The following is a 16,332-nucleotide window of genomic DNA, read 5'->3' as shown; positions in this document are numbered from 1 at the left end:
GTGTTGAGCATCCTCCTTAATATTTCTCACTGCCAGAAGACTCACTCCTATTTAATACACCTAGATTTCTACTTTCGTTTGGCTTCACTTTTCATCCTCTACTTACCTTTGGTTTCTGGTCTAATATCCCTGTGGTGATTGTGGAGTATGGAGTTTGACTATCTCTTACTAAGGTCAGGGAAGATTTCTGTGCCGGGTATATGAAATAGCTGGTGATTTCAAAATGAGAGGAAGCAGTGGGGAGTGAGAGATGTTTAATCAGGTATGTAGTAGGAGAACTATACGTATACAGTACTGCTTTTTGACATTTAAAAGCATAAAATTAAGAAACTCAGTTAGAGTGCTTTTTATATATAATGTTACCAGGGCTGATGGGAATCTCTAGGGAGGTCTGCTTAGTTTGAAAAAGCCTATTCAGTGTGCCTATTGCTTTCATATTGCAAACTAGACAAATAAAGCACAACCAATCTAATTGACTACTAAGAATACAAGGACGATATAGTGAGAAAACATCATAAGGACGTATATTTAAAGTGGCTGAGAAACACCCTAAAGTGTTAAAACACTAACCTAGGCAAGGCAAGAATTACATTGTTTGAATCCCAAAGAGAGAAGGGCCAATAGGAGCAAATTCTTCTAGCTATCTAAAATATGGTTTGCCTGCTTTCATTGTCTGGATATTTGCCTGTTAGCCTGTTTCTTAAGACAGCAAATTTCTTTATCTTGAAAGTGGAATGTTAGAGAAAAGAAAAAAAATGAATTGGCTCTCCTTAGTGAGGTGGCAAGCATTATCTCATATACAATAAACCAACACATTATCAGTCAGAGGATGAAATTCTTTTTTGGGCTCAGCATTTACTCACCTATGTACCATTTAATTCACTCTGCATTTGTTTCTGTAAGATGGAAAACCATGAATCTCTTCACTGGAAAAATACATTAAATACAAAGTTATTTCCTATCATTAATAATTACCAAATATCTAAGATATTCCATCTTGGCATAAACAAATATTTTGAAAAGCAGACCAGAATAATCATAATTTTTGCTATTCTATGGGTAGTTGTGACTTTCATCCGTAGCACTCATTCTTTTAGATTGCTTTCTAAAATGTTATCTTTGTAATGATATATATTACTATATTTGATGTTATGCATTCGGAGTCACTTTCTCCTCTCTGGTTTTACTCATCAGGGGTCTCACAATGGCTGCGCTTATTGCTTGCCAGCCCTGCCATACCAAGAACACTTCTCTCCATATTCTTTTTTTTTTTAAGATTATTTATTTATTTATTTGACAGAGAGAGACCACAAATAGGCAGAGAGTCAGGCAGAGATAGAGGGGGAAGCAGGCTCCCTGCTGAGCAGAGAGCCCAATGCAGGGCTCGATCCCAGGACCCTGAGATCATGACCTGAGCCGAAGGCAGTGGCTTAATCCACTGAGCCACCCAGGCGCCCCTTCTCTCCATATTCTTCATAATCCTCCACTCAAGTATCTATATTGTTCAAGGTTATACTAATTGTCATTAGGATTTCACTAAGAATGAGTTCCATTTTTACAGCTTTACTAGTTTCCATCAATCACATCAAAACAGGAGCCCCTGGGTGGCTCAGTTCATTAGGTGTCTGCCTTTGGCTCAGGTCACGATCCTGGAGTCCCAGGATCAAGTCCCGCATCAGGCTCCCCACTTAGCAGGGAGTCTCCTTCCCCCTCTGACCTGCCCCCTTCTCATGCTCTCTCTATCAAATAAATAGATATATTTTTTAAAAAGTCACATCAGAACACAGAAAAATATCTGGAGAGATCACTGAAGATGATCAAAAAAGATGAGGCATAATTGGCCTCACAGACTTTAGTAGTAATCCAAACACTGTGTTTTTCCAGCTATTAATGTTACAAATGCTCATGTACAATCTGAAATATTAGGATCCATGAGAAGAGAATGTTATAGGAGGTATATGGGAGTGTGAGAGTCCAAGAGGATAGGGAACATATCTATCTTCTTCACCACTGAAACCTCAGCACCTATATACCCCCCAGTACATTGTAGGCAATAAATAGTTGGTGAATAAATGAATACGGTAATGAAAAGGACCAGTGTGTGGCCAGTAATCCTTTTGACACCAAGGTCACACAGAGATTGTTCTTTTCATTAGCAACTGTAGCCGCCATTTATGGGATTTGTTTGTTTTTAGCTAGGTTCAGTGTTTAGTGGAAGATTTTTGCCTTTGCTCACCAAAGTCTCCTCCTACCAGTGAGACTCCAAGGGCCCTATTCCACTCCTCTGCCACCACTGCTGCCACCACCAGCCCCATCACATGTACAGGCGCAGATTGTGAAATCTTTGCTCTACCTGTCCTATAATAAGCTCATACTGCTTTCAAGGGCCCTAATATTGTGACAGCAAAGTTGAAGAACAGGTAGGTCCTCGTAAATGGCCCTAGTTTCTAAAAGGTAAAGCTGCAAGACTGTACAGTAATCACAACCTTGACCCCCACCGTGATCTAAAACAACCTACTTCTGGTGCTGTGTCATGGGCACAGGAGCTAAGCATTCTAGTTGGTGGGGCAGATTGTGAAGTAACTAAAACGTTCATTTTTTTCTCTTCCCCCTACCCCCACTAACCTTGCAGCTCACTGTGGTGATGAAGTTGCTCGTTATTTAGATCACCTTTTGGCGCACACTGCTCCCCATGCTAAACTAGCCCCTACCTCACAGAAGGGAGGGCTAGATCTGTTCCGAGCTGCTATGCAAACAACCTGCGATTTAATGTCCTTGGTGACCAAGGCCAAGGAGCTGCATGTACAGAGTGAGTAATGCCATGACTCACTGGAGTCAGGCACAGGACTGACGTGCAGCCCAGGATGGGGGTGGGGTGTGTATTACAGTGTAAGCAGAAGCTCTGTTTTGTTCAGTGCTTTATCCTCAGCATCTCAGACAGAAGGAACATGTCAGGCACTCAAATATTTGGAAAGTTAGTGAATTGGGTGTAATTTTGCTATCGCTAGTGCTATGCGGTCTGATTTAACCACTACATCATGAAAAGCGGCCAGAACAAGAGACATGGAGCATTTTAACATCTGTGTTAAAATGATGGAAGAAGGTGTTTCCTTTGGGAAAGTTACTTCTTCAGAAGCACTTTTATTTAAAGAGAAAGGACTGCAAACTATTACAAGCTAACCTTGCAACGAAGAGGGAGATACTCTCCCTTAAGTAAGCTGCATCTCGTTCCCTTAGGTCAGCTGTGATATTTACAGTCAGTTGTTCCAGCAGTGTAGAGCTGTTTCTCAACTACAGTACTCATTCCTCAACAACTCTGTCATTGTCCTCCCCGTGACCACTACCCCCCTTTGGTAGGTATTGGCAATGAAGGATGTCTTCTACTACACACTGCTAGGCTAGGAGTAGTCATGGTTCCTAAGAGTAGTAAGTGCCTCTATGGTAGCTGCATATGAAGGGAAGAAGGGCTCCTTGGCCACACCGAGAGGACCTAAATGGTAACATTTTACAGATGATGAGAATGATTGAGATGCATGTTCTTTCTGTCTAAAACTTGATTGACCATTACTAACCACAGATATTAAACATGAATCATTTAACATTGAGAACAGGGAAGAGCTCAGCATACCCTTTGAGGATGCTGCCTTGACAAAGGGCTTATATGAAGACATCAGCTTTATTAAATTATACTTCTAGATTGTGAATCGGGAAACTTGAGCTTAATTCCCGGCTCTGCTACTTACTTGCTTGAACAGTATTTTGAGCTCTGTATTCCTCATTCTGTATCTGTAAAATGGTGAAAGTGACAAAACAGTCTCTCCTTTGAGGTTATGGTGAGTATTTGGACTATAAATAAAAATATTAGAAATATCTCAAAGTAGGTTGGCCACTACATTTTCTGACTCCCTACATAGGATCATCCATTTATCTCTTCTCAAGAAAACCCAACTGCTGACAGCCAGATATTTTCCCAAGGCAGTCCAGAAAATAGAAAACAGAATTGGGTTCTTTCTGTTACATGTGGTATTCTATCAAAGTATCAGTAATAGTACCATTGTGATATTGATTACATTCATAGGCTTTAATATCTTAAATATCCATTTGATGCTACAGTTCTAGGCATTCCACTGAAAGTACGTTTGATTGAACAATCTTTAAATTATCTGATATTCTGTGATATTAGCAAGAAACGATAAATTTCTCACTCTTGTTCTATAGAGAACAACTCCTGTGCAACTTCATTTTGAGGGGAACTGTGAATTGTTTTTATTTGAATTCAGTTAGCTGACTGATAGTACATCATGTGTTTCAGGTGTAGTGTTCAATAAGTTATCAGTTGCATATAACTGTGAATTATTTTTTTAGTCTCCTAAGTTATCTAACCTTTCCCATAAATGTCAACCTCTTGCAGATGTTCACATGTATCTTCCTACAAAGATATTTCAGGCCTCCCGACCTTCATTCAACTTACTTGACTCGCCTCATTGCCCACAAGAGGACCAGGTAAACTTGCACATGAGATTTTCTTCTGTCAGCCATTCACAAAATTGCCATCTGTATGTTGAATAACAGAACAAGCCATTATGGTTTCTGCTAGTAACTGGTGGTAGGCAAAATGCTATCCTGGTGAAGGTATACGCCTTTTTATTTCACTTTCTTTTTGTTTTTATTTTAAATTCAATTAATTAACATATACTGTATTATTTGTTCCGGGGTCTTATATAACACCCAATGCTCATTACATCACATGTCCTCCTTAATGCCCATCACCCAGTTACCCCATCCCCCGACTCCACTCCCCTCTAGCAACCTTTTCTAGCCAGGCTCTAAGAAAACTGAATTGCTACATCATTCATTTTGAAGGTTTCATTGTTTTTGTTTTACTTCTTATCAAAATTTAGGGAATTCTTATGGAAAAGGTTTAGAGGTGAAAAGATCAATACTCTAGGGCATTAAGTTGAGCACTTGTGGACTTATATTTTTTTCTTTTTATCCTTTCTCAAACTAAAGGTTCCCTCTGTTCGTGTAGAAATGCATCTTCCTAGAGACCAGTCCGGGGAGGTGGACTTCAAGGCACTGGTTTTACAGTTGAAGGAGACCTCCAGCTTACAGGAACAAGCTGATATCCTTTACATGCTGTATACTCTGAAGTAAGTGATAAATATTCTGTCTCCTTTCATGTTCACATGGAGAGAAAGTAAAATATAGTAAATACAGCTCAACTTTGGAGTGTCTGGATTTGAATTTTGCAACCTACACACTGTGTAACCTCAAGCCTCAGTTGTTCTCATTTATAAAATTTGGATTATACCAACCTCATAGAACTGTTGTAAAGATTAAGCAAGATAAAATATCTGCAAAGTCTCTGATACAATGCCTGTTACATAGTAGGTGACCAATAACTGTTATGTTATTTATGGTTATTTCAAGCATCTGTTATTTGGTAAAAATCCAAAGATAAATAAATTCTTAACTCAAAAGGAGTATGAACATGGAGGCTTACAGAAAACAATAAACTAGCATTTCTGAGTAATTTGCTATGTGTCCGGAACCCTGCTAGGTACATTATACGTAAGTACCTCAAACTCAGTATGCCCAAATTGAACTCCCTCCTATCCCTCACTTCTGCCCCCCCCCAAATATAACCTGAACTTCCTCATTTATTAATGTAGTCATCAACTTGAAGAAGCAGGATGGGCTCCCCTCCCCTAAATTTGGTTTGGATATTGAGACTGATGATACCAACCATGTACCAGAAGAGTGTAAAATGTTTATTACTCACATAATGAGACTTCTAGGAAGAGTGGAACAGATTCCCAGGTTGGTAAAAAAAAAAAAAAATTTAAGTGAGCAGGGAAAGGAGGCTGTGTTAGGCTTTTATTATGATTAGGAGGTGAGGCTGGGAAAAAGGTTCTTACCAGCACCAAAGGACAGAACCCTTGGATTTCCCTGACATCTTGCCCAGATGTAGGCTGGAAGGGAAAGAGGGGTGGTAGGACTTGTAAGCAGTCAGCAGTCAAACATTAAAAGTGGAGTCACATTCTGAAATTCTGCATCCTTGTGGTTGAAATCAATACCTACCTAATCAGCAAGCTTCGCCCCATATCCAGTTAAGCACCAAGGCTATTCAGTTTTTCCTCTAAGTATTTATCTTCTGCATCGCTAGCAAGGCTACCTTCACTCACGTCTGTGTCTCTCACCAGGACTATTGCTATGGTTTTCTAACAAGTCTTCCTGTTTCTGCCTTGTTCTCCTCAATCCTAGCCTCCACAGAAGAGAGAGAGTAACTTTTCTTTTTTACTTTCTAGGACAGAAACATCTAAATTTCTACAAAAATAGAAAGAATAGCATAATGAACCCTTGGGGCCACATCACCCGGCCTGAACAATGATAAACACGTGATTAATCTTGTCCCGTCTATATTCTCGCTCTCTCCCAGATTATTTTGAAAAAGAGACCAGATGCTTTATCATTTCATTCCTAAATATTTTAGTATTATTTCTAAAACTCATTGAAGCTCTTAAAACATAACCACAATGGGACTTCTGGTTCCAGACAAGATAGAATACATGCATCTCTCTCTGTTCCTTCTGCTAAGTACAAGAGGACAGTATTTAGAAAACAAACATAACAAGGTATTAAAAGGTAGAAAGAAGAAAGAAGACTGGTTAAGGATCTCAGGCTCTGAGGATTGACAAGGTGGTGATGTACCCAGGATTTTTTTGTCACCTCATATATCCTGCATCAGATGCTGGAGAAGCCAGCACCCTGAAAATGCCAATGGGCACAGATGACCAGAGCCTTCAGAAAAACCTGTTCTTTCTAGACAAAGGACCAGGAAAGGCCAGACTAGCAAGACAGACAACTTTTAGACAATAACCACTCCTACCATAGAAAAATCTGCAGCACCGACTTGCCTCCTCTACCTTCCCCTACTGCCAGGGTGGTGTCAAAGAAGACCAGGTAGGGATCTGGGACTTTCAGGCCCTCTAGGCTATAATGAAGTCCCCTGGATTTGTCTGACTCCAGAGCCCATGCTGCTTCCATCAGATCCTGGTGGTTAATGAGTAAGTGAAAAAGACAGCTGAAAAGCCCACCAGCCCCAGAATCAAATTTTTGCACAACCAATTGTATCAAAACCAGCCCAAACGTATTTTTAGCCACTCGGGGCCTGCCTGCTCTTCACACTCCTTGAAACCTACTCCACATCTGCCATAAGAGTTAAGTCCAGGGCCACAAATACCCCAAACCACTGCTCTCTACCCTAGAGAATCCCCAACAGTGCTACTGAAGGACATCACCTAGATGTGTAACTTCCTCTTCCCCTCTCCCCTGGGAGTTTCCTTGCTCTCCACCCCTTCTGGAAGGTAGAGCTGGTGCTCTAGCTAAGCCTCTGGACAGTCTCCTGCTGTGAGGGACTTCCCTTCTCATACAACCCTAAGTGCCACCCAATAAACCTTGTTATGTGCTACTGCCCAAAAAAATGACATGGGGTCTTATTATTTTGATACCTCTGCTTCTTTCGTTCTTCCTTTAGGGTGAGGCACATCTTTTCAACAAATACCTGTTGAGTGCTTATTATGTGCCAGGCACAAGGCTAAATGGAAAATAATGAAAAGATAGAGAAGGTAAAACAAGATAAGGGGTAAGGACAGAATGATTGTAGCTTGAATGAAAACTGAAGATTCAGTCGGGTAGTTGATACAGAAAACAAAGGGAGTTGTACTTGAGAAGCTTCTACTTTCCCACCAAGTCAGATCATCCACGGTTGACTGCCAGCTCTTCTGTTCCTAACGTGGGTTTTCTTCATCTAATCCTGCATTACTAACTTCACCATAACATCTGATTGAACCTGCAGTCTCTTTAAAACTAGTATTCCAGGTAATGTCAAACCAGCTGAGTAGATGGTATAGATGTGCTTGCATGGGTTTTAATACACTTGGAATTCTGCCCAATATTCCTCATGGATTTAAGAGTGGAAGTGGGGAGGTGGGGTTTCCTATCTCTGTTGGTTAGCATTCCTTCTTCAAATTGTTTGTTTATAACCTTTCTTTGTTCTCTATTGAGTTATTTATATTTTTCTTATTGATATTAGATATCACTGTTTTGTTTGTTATGCTTGCTGCAGATATTTTTTCCAATTAATTTGCTAATTACTTATATACATTTCTCCATGCAGAGGTTTACTTTTTATATCATCAAATCTCTCAGACTTTTCCTTTTTGGCTTTTGGATTTCTTTTCATGCATTCTGCCCCCCCACCCAGAATTTTTAAAATATTTTAAATACCTTTAATAATTTTTAAAGAAATTTCTATGTCAGGGCACCTGGGTGGCTCAGTCGGTTAAGCAACTGCCTTCCACTCAGATCATAATCTCAGAGGCCTGGGGGAATCAAGCCCCACATTGCATGGGGCTCTCTACTCAGCAGGGAGTCTGCTTCTCCCTCTCCCTCTGCCCTCCCCCTGTGTGCTCACTCTCGCTCTCTCTAAAATAAATAAATAAATAAAATCTTCTAAAAAAAGCAATTTTTATGTCCTTAATTCTACTTGGAATTTATATATGTCTTCTTACTCAGCATATCTAAACTAAACTCCACTTCACTGTCTTGGTTAGAAATCTACTACTCCCTGACCATGTTCATAGTATCAACATTCTTTTGTCACCCAGACTTGATATTGTGTCATCATCTTCAACTCCTCTTAATCTCCTGTCTCTCCCTGCAACATCGCCACTACCACTGGGAATCAGTGGCCAAATATACATCCTCTATGATCCCATTTTCAACCTTTATCTACCATTGTTCCCCCCTCACAATGTGAATACTTTCACCAAAATAGCCCACTGTTTGTCATATCCAAAACACGGCCCATACAAGATTTCTTTTCACACCTTGGCTCATGTTCTTCCCTCTGCCTGGACTTCTTTCCTTTACCATACCCCATCTCTCCTTGTTGGAATTCTAGCTGTCCATCAAGGCCTAGTTCATCTGTCATCTCCAGAAAGCTTTCTCTGATCTCTAGGAATAAAAAGGTTCATCCTTGATTATGAGATCTCAAAGCATGTACTTTAATATTATTCATTTAACTATTTTTATTTTGACCATTTCAAACTTAGAGAAAAGTTGTAGGGATAGTACAAAAAAAATTTATGGGTATCCTTCACCCAGATTCCTCAGGTTTAATCTCTCTCTCATTCTCTCTGTCATCATATATAGATATAGATATGGATATAGATATAGATATATGTTTTTCTGAATCATTTGAGAGTGAGTGGCAGACATGATCCCCTTCTACCCCTAAGAATTTGAGTGGTTATTGTGTATTTCCCAAAGACTAGGAATTCTCTTACATAAGCACAGTACATTTGCGATAATCAGAAAATTAGGGGCGCCTGGGTGGTGCAGTTGGTTAAGTGTCCAACTCATGATTTCAGCTCAAATCATGTTCTCAGGGTCCTGGGATGGAGCCCCACGTTGGGCTCCCTGCTTAGCACAGAGTCTTGAGATTCTCTCTCTCTCCCTCTGCCCCTCCCCCCACTCTTGTACTCTCTAAATAAATAAAATCTTTTTTAAAAAAAAAGAAAAAGAGGACACCTGGGTGGCTCAGTGAGTTGAGCCTCTGCCTTCAGCTCAGGTCGTGATCTCAGGGTCCTGGGATTGAGGCCCGCATTGGGCTCTCTGCTCAGCAGGGATCCTGCTTCTCCCTCTCTCTGCCTGCCTCCCTGCCAACTTGTGGTCTCTCTCTATGTCAAATAAATAAATAAAATCTTTTTTAAAAAAAATAAAAAAAAGAAAAAGAAATTAATGTTTAAACAATACTATTATCAGGATGCCTGGATGGCTCAGTTGGTTAAGCATCTGCCTTTGGCTTGGGTCATAATCTCAGGGTTCTGGGATCGAGTCCCCCATTGGGCTCCTTCCTCAACAGGGAACCAGCTTCTCCCTTTGCCTGCCACCCCCCTGCTTGTGTGCACTCTCTCTCTCTCTGACAAATAAATAAATAAAATCTTTTTTAAAAATGATACTATCTAATCTACAGACTGTATTTGCCAGTTGTCCCAGGAATGTCTTTACAGCAAAAGAAAATGTAAGTTATGCATCTCATTAAATTCTCATGTGTCCCCAGTCCCCTTTAATCTGGAACAGTTCTTGAGTCTTTATTTTTCATATTAGGGGCATTTATGAAGCACACAGATGAATTATTTTTTATAGAATGTCCCTAAATTTTGGTTCATTTGGAGTTTGCTCATAATTAAATTCAGGTTATGCATTTTGGGCAGGAATACCACTGAAGTCATGCTGAGTTCTTCTCAGTGTATCATATCAGGAGGGCACATGTGTCAGTGAGTCCCATTTCTGGTTTTATCACTCGGTGAGGGTAGTATCTTCCACATTCCTCCACTGTAAAATCTTTATGTTGCATTTTGTAATTAAAAAGTGTTGTGTGGAGATATACTTTGGAACTGTAAATATCCTGTTACTCTTCAAACTTTCATTCACTGTTTTTTTAATCCATTGTTGACTCTTCCTCTGGTACTTTGTATTTCATGTTTTTAAATATATATTTAATATATTAAATTCATATTTATTATTTTAATATATTTAGCATAGTAAATATGTTATATAGTACATGTTTCCTATTTAATATATTGAATAGATACTACATTATCATGGCTCAAAATTTTTTGAAGTACAAAAGGATACAGGGAAAGGATAAAAAGTCTTTTTCCCACCTCTGGTCCCCAGATAATCTGGTTCCCCAGCTCACAGGCAGTCAGTATTATTGGTTGTTTGTGTATCCATCCAGGGACAATTTATGCGTATGTAGGTAAATAAAGCATATATGCATATAATTTCACACCTGTTTCACCAAATGGAAGCATAGTATATGCACTGTTCTGTACCTTGCTTTTTTTTCCACTAAAACTATTTTTCTTGAAATTCATTACATATATATTCCATTTATCTGTGACTGCTTAACAAACAACCCCAAAACTCAGTGGCTTAAGATAATACAAGCAAAAAGTGTTTAAATTATCTGTCACAGCTCTGGAGCTTGTCCAAGCTCAGCTAGGCAGTTGTCACGTGGGATCTCATTCAGCTGTGGTCCGACAGCATCTGGGGCTGAAGTCACCATGAGGTTGTCCACTCATATATCTAGGGGTTCATACTGGTTGTTGACTGGCACCACACCTGGGGCCGTCACCCAGAACACCTACAAATGACCTCCCCCATACGTCTCTCTACTTCCTCACAGTCTGATGTCTAGGTTCCAAGAGTATGTGCCCCATCAAAGGACCAAGTGGAAGCTGCCTTAATGTTTATGACCTAGCCTCAGAAATCATACAGCACCACTTTCAACTTAGCCACAAGCATGCCTGTATTGAAGGGGAGAGAACGCAGACCCACCCTCTTCACGGGAAGACTATAAAAGTCACACTGTAAGAAGAGCATGTTAGATGGAACATTATTGGAGTCATGTTAAAACATATAATCTGTCATAATCTAGACCTACATCATATTTTCTTAATAGTTCCACAGCTTCCATTGTTTGTGACCATGCCATAATTTAACCAGTCTCCTACTGAGGGACATTTGGATTGTTTCCCATGATTCACTATCCCAGACAATGCTATAGCAAATATCCTCACCATGTGTATCATTTCTCATGTGTGGAGTCTATCCTACAGATATGCCAGAATCAAAATTCCTAGATCAAAGAATATAGATTTTTTTAGAATATAGATTTTTAATATTAATACATATTTTCAAATACCTCTCCAGGGAGAGTATTCCAATTTTCACTCCCACCAGCATGATATTGAGAGTACCTACTTTCCCAAAGCCTTACCAACACAGTGTTATCAAATATGGGGTTTTTTGACAATATGATAGACTTTAAAAAGTGTTATCTTGGTGTAGTGTTAATTTTGATTTTTTCTTACTATGTGTGTGATCAGACACCTCTCTATATTTAAAATTCATCAGTATTAGGGCGCCTGGGTGGCCCAGTCAGGTAAGCATCTGCCTTCAGCTCAGGTCATGATCTCAGGGTCCTGGGATCAAACTTTGCGTCAGGCTCCCTGCTCAGCGAGGAGCCTGCTTCTCCCTCTCCCTCTACAATTCCCTCCCGCTTGTGCTCTCTCTCTCTCTTTCTCAAATAAATAAATAAAATCTTTTAAAAGAATAAAAAAATAAATCCATGAGTATTTGACCATATTTTCTTATCTGTCTTTTCTTTTTTATTATTATTATTATCTATTTGTTGCAGTTCTTTGGGTGAGGGACAGAAGGAGAGGGAGAGAGAAGGAGGAGACTCCCACTGAGTGTGGAGCCCAATTCAGGGCTCAATCTCATGACCCAGAGATCAGGACCTGAGCCGAAATCAAGAATCTGATGCCTGGGGCGCCTGGGTGGCTCAGTGTGTTAAGCCTCTGCCTTCAGCCCAGGTCATGATCTCAGGGTCCTGGGATCAAGCCCCGCATCAGGCTCTCTGCTCAGCGGGGAGCCTGCTTCCCCCTCTCTCTCTGCCTGCCTCTCTGCCTACTTGTCATCTCTCTCTCTCAAATGAATAAAAAAAATTTTTAAAAATAAATTAATTTAAAAAAAAAGAAAGAAATCCAAGTCTGTAGGTTGCATTTCTAAAAAAAAAAAAAAAAGAATCTGACGCTTAACCAACTGAGCCACTCAGGCACCTCTGTTGAATTTCTTTATATGAGGGAAATTGGCCTATGAATTGTAAATATTTTTCTATTTGTAGTTTGTCTGACAACTTTGCTTACAGTGGTTTTCTGCAATATGTATTTTGTTGTTTTTATGTATATAAATCACTATTTCTTTTATGGCTTCTTTGTATAGATTATAGTTAAACAGTACTCTTGCCCCCAGAGTTGGAAAGTTGTTCTCCCAAATTTTTTCTAGTATGTTTACGCTTAAATCTTTGATATACTTGGAATTCTGATGTTCAGTGTAAGGCATGAATCCAGCTTCTTTTTCAGATGGCTACTTGATTGTCTTAACATTGTTTAATAAATAATCTACCTTCATCGTAAATTAAATTCTCAATTTCATAGCACTTTACATATATTTTATGATACTTCACAGTTGACTTGTGTTATAGTAATCTTTACAACAATAATGTATATGTATCCTTTAAAAATAAGCACACAACTTTTTTTTTAAATCTCTTTTAGTTTCCGAAGTGTAGCGTACTTCCTGAACTTTCAATAGTTAAAATAAGTCTTTGACTTTGTTTTCAGCTACGTCAAAGCCTGTGAAGAGGGTAAAAGAACGCGTTTTGTCAAAGCACACGTGAAACTAAGACTTGTTCTCATCTAGGTATTTGGGTTTCAGGGACAACTATTAATCATACATTTACAAGGATTCCTAGTAAATAACTTTTATTGCCTAATGAGGAAGACCTATCAAAAACAGGTGTGTCCGTTATCCGTTATAACACTGAAACAAATGATTGTTGCCAGCAGCTTTACTTAAACTAATGTAGGCCTCTCTTTAACATTCCAGAGGACCTGACTGGGACCCTGAATTATATGATGATGGGGCTACGACAGTCCGAGAGCTGCTTACTGAGCTCTATGTCAGAGTTGGAGAAATCCGTCACTGGGGCCTGACCCGACACATCTCTGGAATCTTAAGGAAAAAGGTGGAAGCACTTGATGAGGTACTAAAAATTCTGCTTGAATTGATACCAAATCTAAATGGAGGTGCTTTTTAAAAATCAGTTTCCGTTGCTGTGAAGTATGTAAACCTGGCGATTCACAGACCTGTACCCCTGGGGATAAAAATACATTATATGTTTATAAAAATAATAATAATAAATTAAAAAATTTTTTAAAAATCAGTTTCCGTAATTGATTTTTTTAAGATTTTATTTATATATTTGAGAGAGAATGAGAGACAGCATGAGAAGGGGGAGGGTCAGAGGGAGAAGCAGACTCTCCGCCAAGCAGGGAGCTTAGTGTGGGGACCAGATTCCAGGACTCCAGGTTCATGACCTGAGTTGAAGGCAGTCGCTTAACTGACTGAGCCAGCAAGTTTCCCATACTTGATTTTTTTTTTTAAGATTTTATTTATTTGACAGACAGGGATCACAAGCAGGCAGAGAGGCAGGCAGAGAGAGGAAGGGAAGCAGGCTCCCCGCTGAGCAGAGAGCCCGATGCTGGGCTCGATCCCAGGACCCTGGGATCATGACCTGAGCCGAAGGCAGAGGCTTTAACCCACTGAGCCACCCAGGCGACCCATACTTGATTTTTTTTTTAAGATTTTATTCATTTATTTGACAGACAGAGGTCACAAGTAGGCAGAGAGGCAGGCACGGGGCGGGGTGGGGGGAGGAAGCAGGCTCCCCGCTGAGCAGAGATCCCGACGTGGGGCTCGATCCCAGGACCCTGAGATCATGACCTGAGCCGAAGGCAGAGGCTCAACCCACTGAGCCACCCAGGCACCCCCCATACTTGATTTTTAAGGCAAGCACAACATCTAATCATTTGAGATGTCATCTTTCTGGCATAACGTTCCTGATACTCAGTTAGCTTTTTTGTCTGTGAATGTCAAGTGCACAATACTGAAGTTTATAAATGATAAGATGTTATAAATGATAAGAATTCTACAGCTTAAGAATGAATCTACAGTAGGCTAAAACTTCCTATCTCTTAGGAGATAAAAATACCTCATTGTTTCTTCTTAAAAATCTCTCTCTTCGGATCTACATGATATTTCCTGAGAAAGATGGTTTGGTGTCTCAATAAATTAAGGGGAAGCAGAGGTCTTTGGGCTGAGAAGAGTAGTTGTCATGGAAAGCTGAAGTGGTATGGGAAGGATAATGCTGTTATGCTCTCTCTTCGTAGGCCTGCACAGCCCTTCTCTCCCACCAGAAACATTTGACAGTGGGACTCCCTCCAGAACCTCGAGAGAAGACCATCTCTGCGTGAGTATGGTTTTTGGTTGGGTTCAATCAAGTTTCTCTGAGACTTTAAGGAGCTGTGTGAACTGACCACAATTCTCTTTCCCTAATCTGTCACTGAATGATAATGGCCTACATGTGTGGGCTTCTGTCAGAGACACTTGGCATGACAATGTTGATAATGACAGGGCATGAGTGAATGAAAGAGTATATCCACAAGGAGTAGTATGCAAATGTAGTTTGCTTTTTATGGGGGTTTTTTGGTTGTTGGTTTTTTTTTTTTTGTGGTGGTGGTGGTGGTGATGATGATGGTTTTTGTTTTCATACTTTTTTTTTACTTATTGGCTTTCCTGAGCCTTACATCCAAAGGCAGTCCAAAACAGGGCAGGCAACTAGAATTAGCATCCACAAAAAATCTGCTATACTCTAGACTTTCTTCCAGGCCTCTCTCTTTGACTTATAGATGGCTGTTTGCTCCTTATGTCTTTTCACAATTCTTCCCTCTATATGTATCTTTGTGTCCAGATTTCCCAAATTTTTATATAAGGACACCAGGCATAAAGGATTAGGGCCCAATCAATGACATTACTCGAACTTAATTACCTCTGTAAAAACCTCATCTCCAAATAAGGTCACACTCTGAGGGACTCTAGGCTACGATTTCAGTATATGAACTTTGACAGCACACAATTCAACCCATAATACCTTACTCTCAGCAAACAGAACCTTTTTATCACAAATCAGATCAATTTTTGCCACTGCTGTGGTAATCCAAAAGAAGATGGCATTGTCCATGCCCCATTCCTCCAGAGTGATTAGTATCAAAGGAGGGTCAGAAGTGTGGGAAGAGGTATGCTTATCTCTGTGTGTGTGTGTGTGTGTGTGTGTGTGTGTGTGTGTGTAAACTGATGAAACTATAAAATCAATATAACTAAGATATGATCATAAAATAACAAAATGGTTTCCAAAAGACAAAGCTTAAATTTAGTTTATTACTTTCTGGCCATAATGGTTACTTGTCATATGTTAAGAATTAACCATGAAAGACTGATCTGGAAAGACCTCGTGGGTGAGTTTTAAATAAAAGTTTGAAGAAGAAAGGCAATCCAGCTTTAGAGAGCAAAGAGGAAAGCTCTCCTGAGTTGACAGAGGCCAAAGTGGTTTGGGGAGGCAATGAACTTTAAGGACTGAAAGAACCAAATGCTACCAACAATGATTAGACACTGAAGCAGTGACTTGGACTTGGGAGGAGGTTTTTTATTTTCTCTGTGTACTGAAGCTTAAACAGTGACAGAATTTTGTCTTTCTTCACCATCTTCTCCCTCAGACCTCTGCCCTATGAAGTGCTCACTCAGCTGATAGATGAAGCCAGTGAAGGGGACATGAGCATCTCGATCCTTACACAGGTG

The 16,332-nt window shown here is 39.9% G+C and overlaps 1 protein-coding gene across 1 annotated transcript in view; it reads left to right on the top strand.

Annotated features, from left to right (window-relative positions):
* The window catches only part of PHKA1 (phosphorylase kinase regulatory subunit alpha 1), a 140,823-nt gene that overhangs the window by 106,812 nt on the left and 17,679 nt on the right, over nucleotides 1-16,332 (top strand). Inside the window, exons 19-23 of the mRNA XM_080795004.1 lie at nucleotides 4,412-4,503; nucleotides 5,011-5,150; nucleotides 13,525-13,681; nucleotides 14,868-14,947; nucleotides 16,251-16,329. Coding sequence (XP_080651130.1) covers nucleotides 4,412-4,503; nucleotides 5,011-5,150; nucleotides 13,525-13,681; nucleotides 14,868-14,947; nucleotides 16,251-16,329 — 548 coding nt within the window. The remainder of the gene's footprint in view (nucleotides 1-4,411; nucleotides 4,504-5,010; nucleotides 5,151-13,524; nucleotides 13,682-14,867; nucleotides 14,948-16,250; nucleotides 16,330-16,332) is intronic.

Source organism: Martes martes (genome assembly GCF_963455335.1).
Source record: "Martes martes genome assembly, chromosome: X".
Classification (NCBI taxonomy): Eukaryota; Metazoa; Chordata; class Mammalia; order Carnivora; family Mustelidae; genus Martes; species Martes martes.
This window is presented reverse-complemented; position numbering and strand designations above follow the sequence as displayed.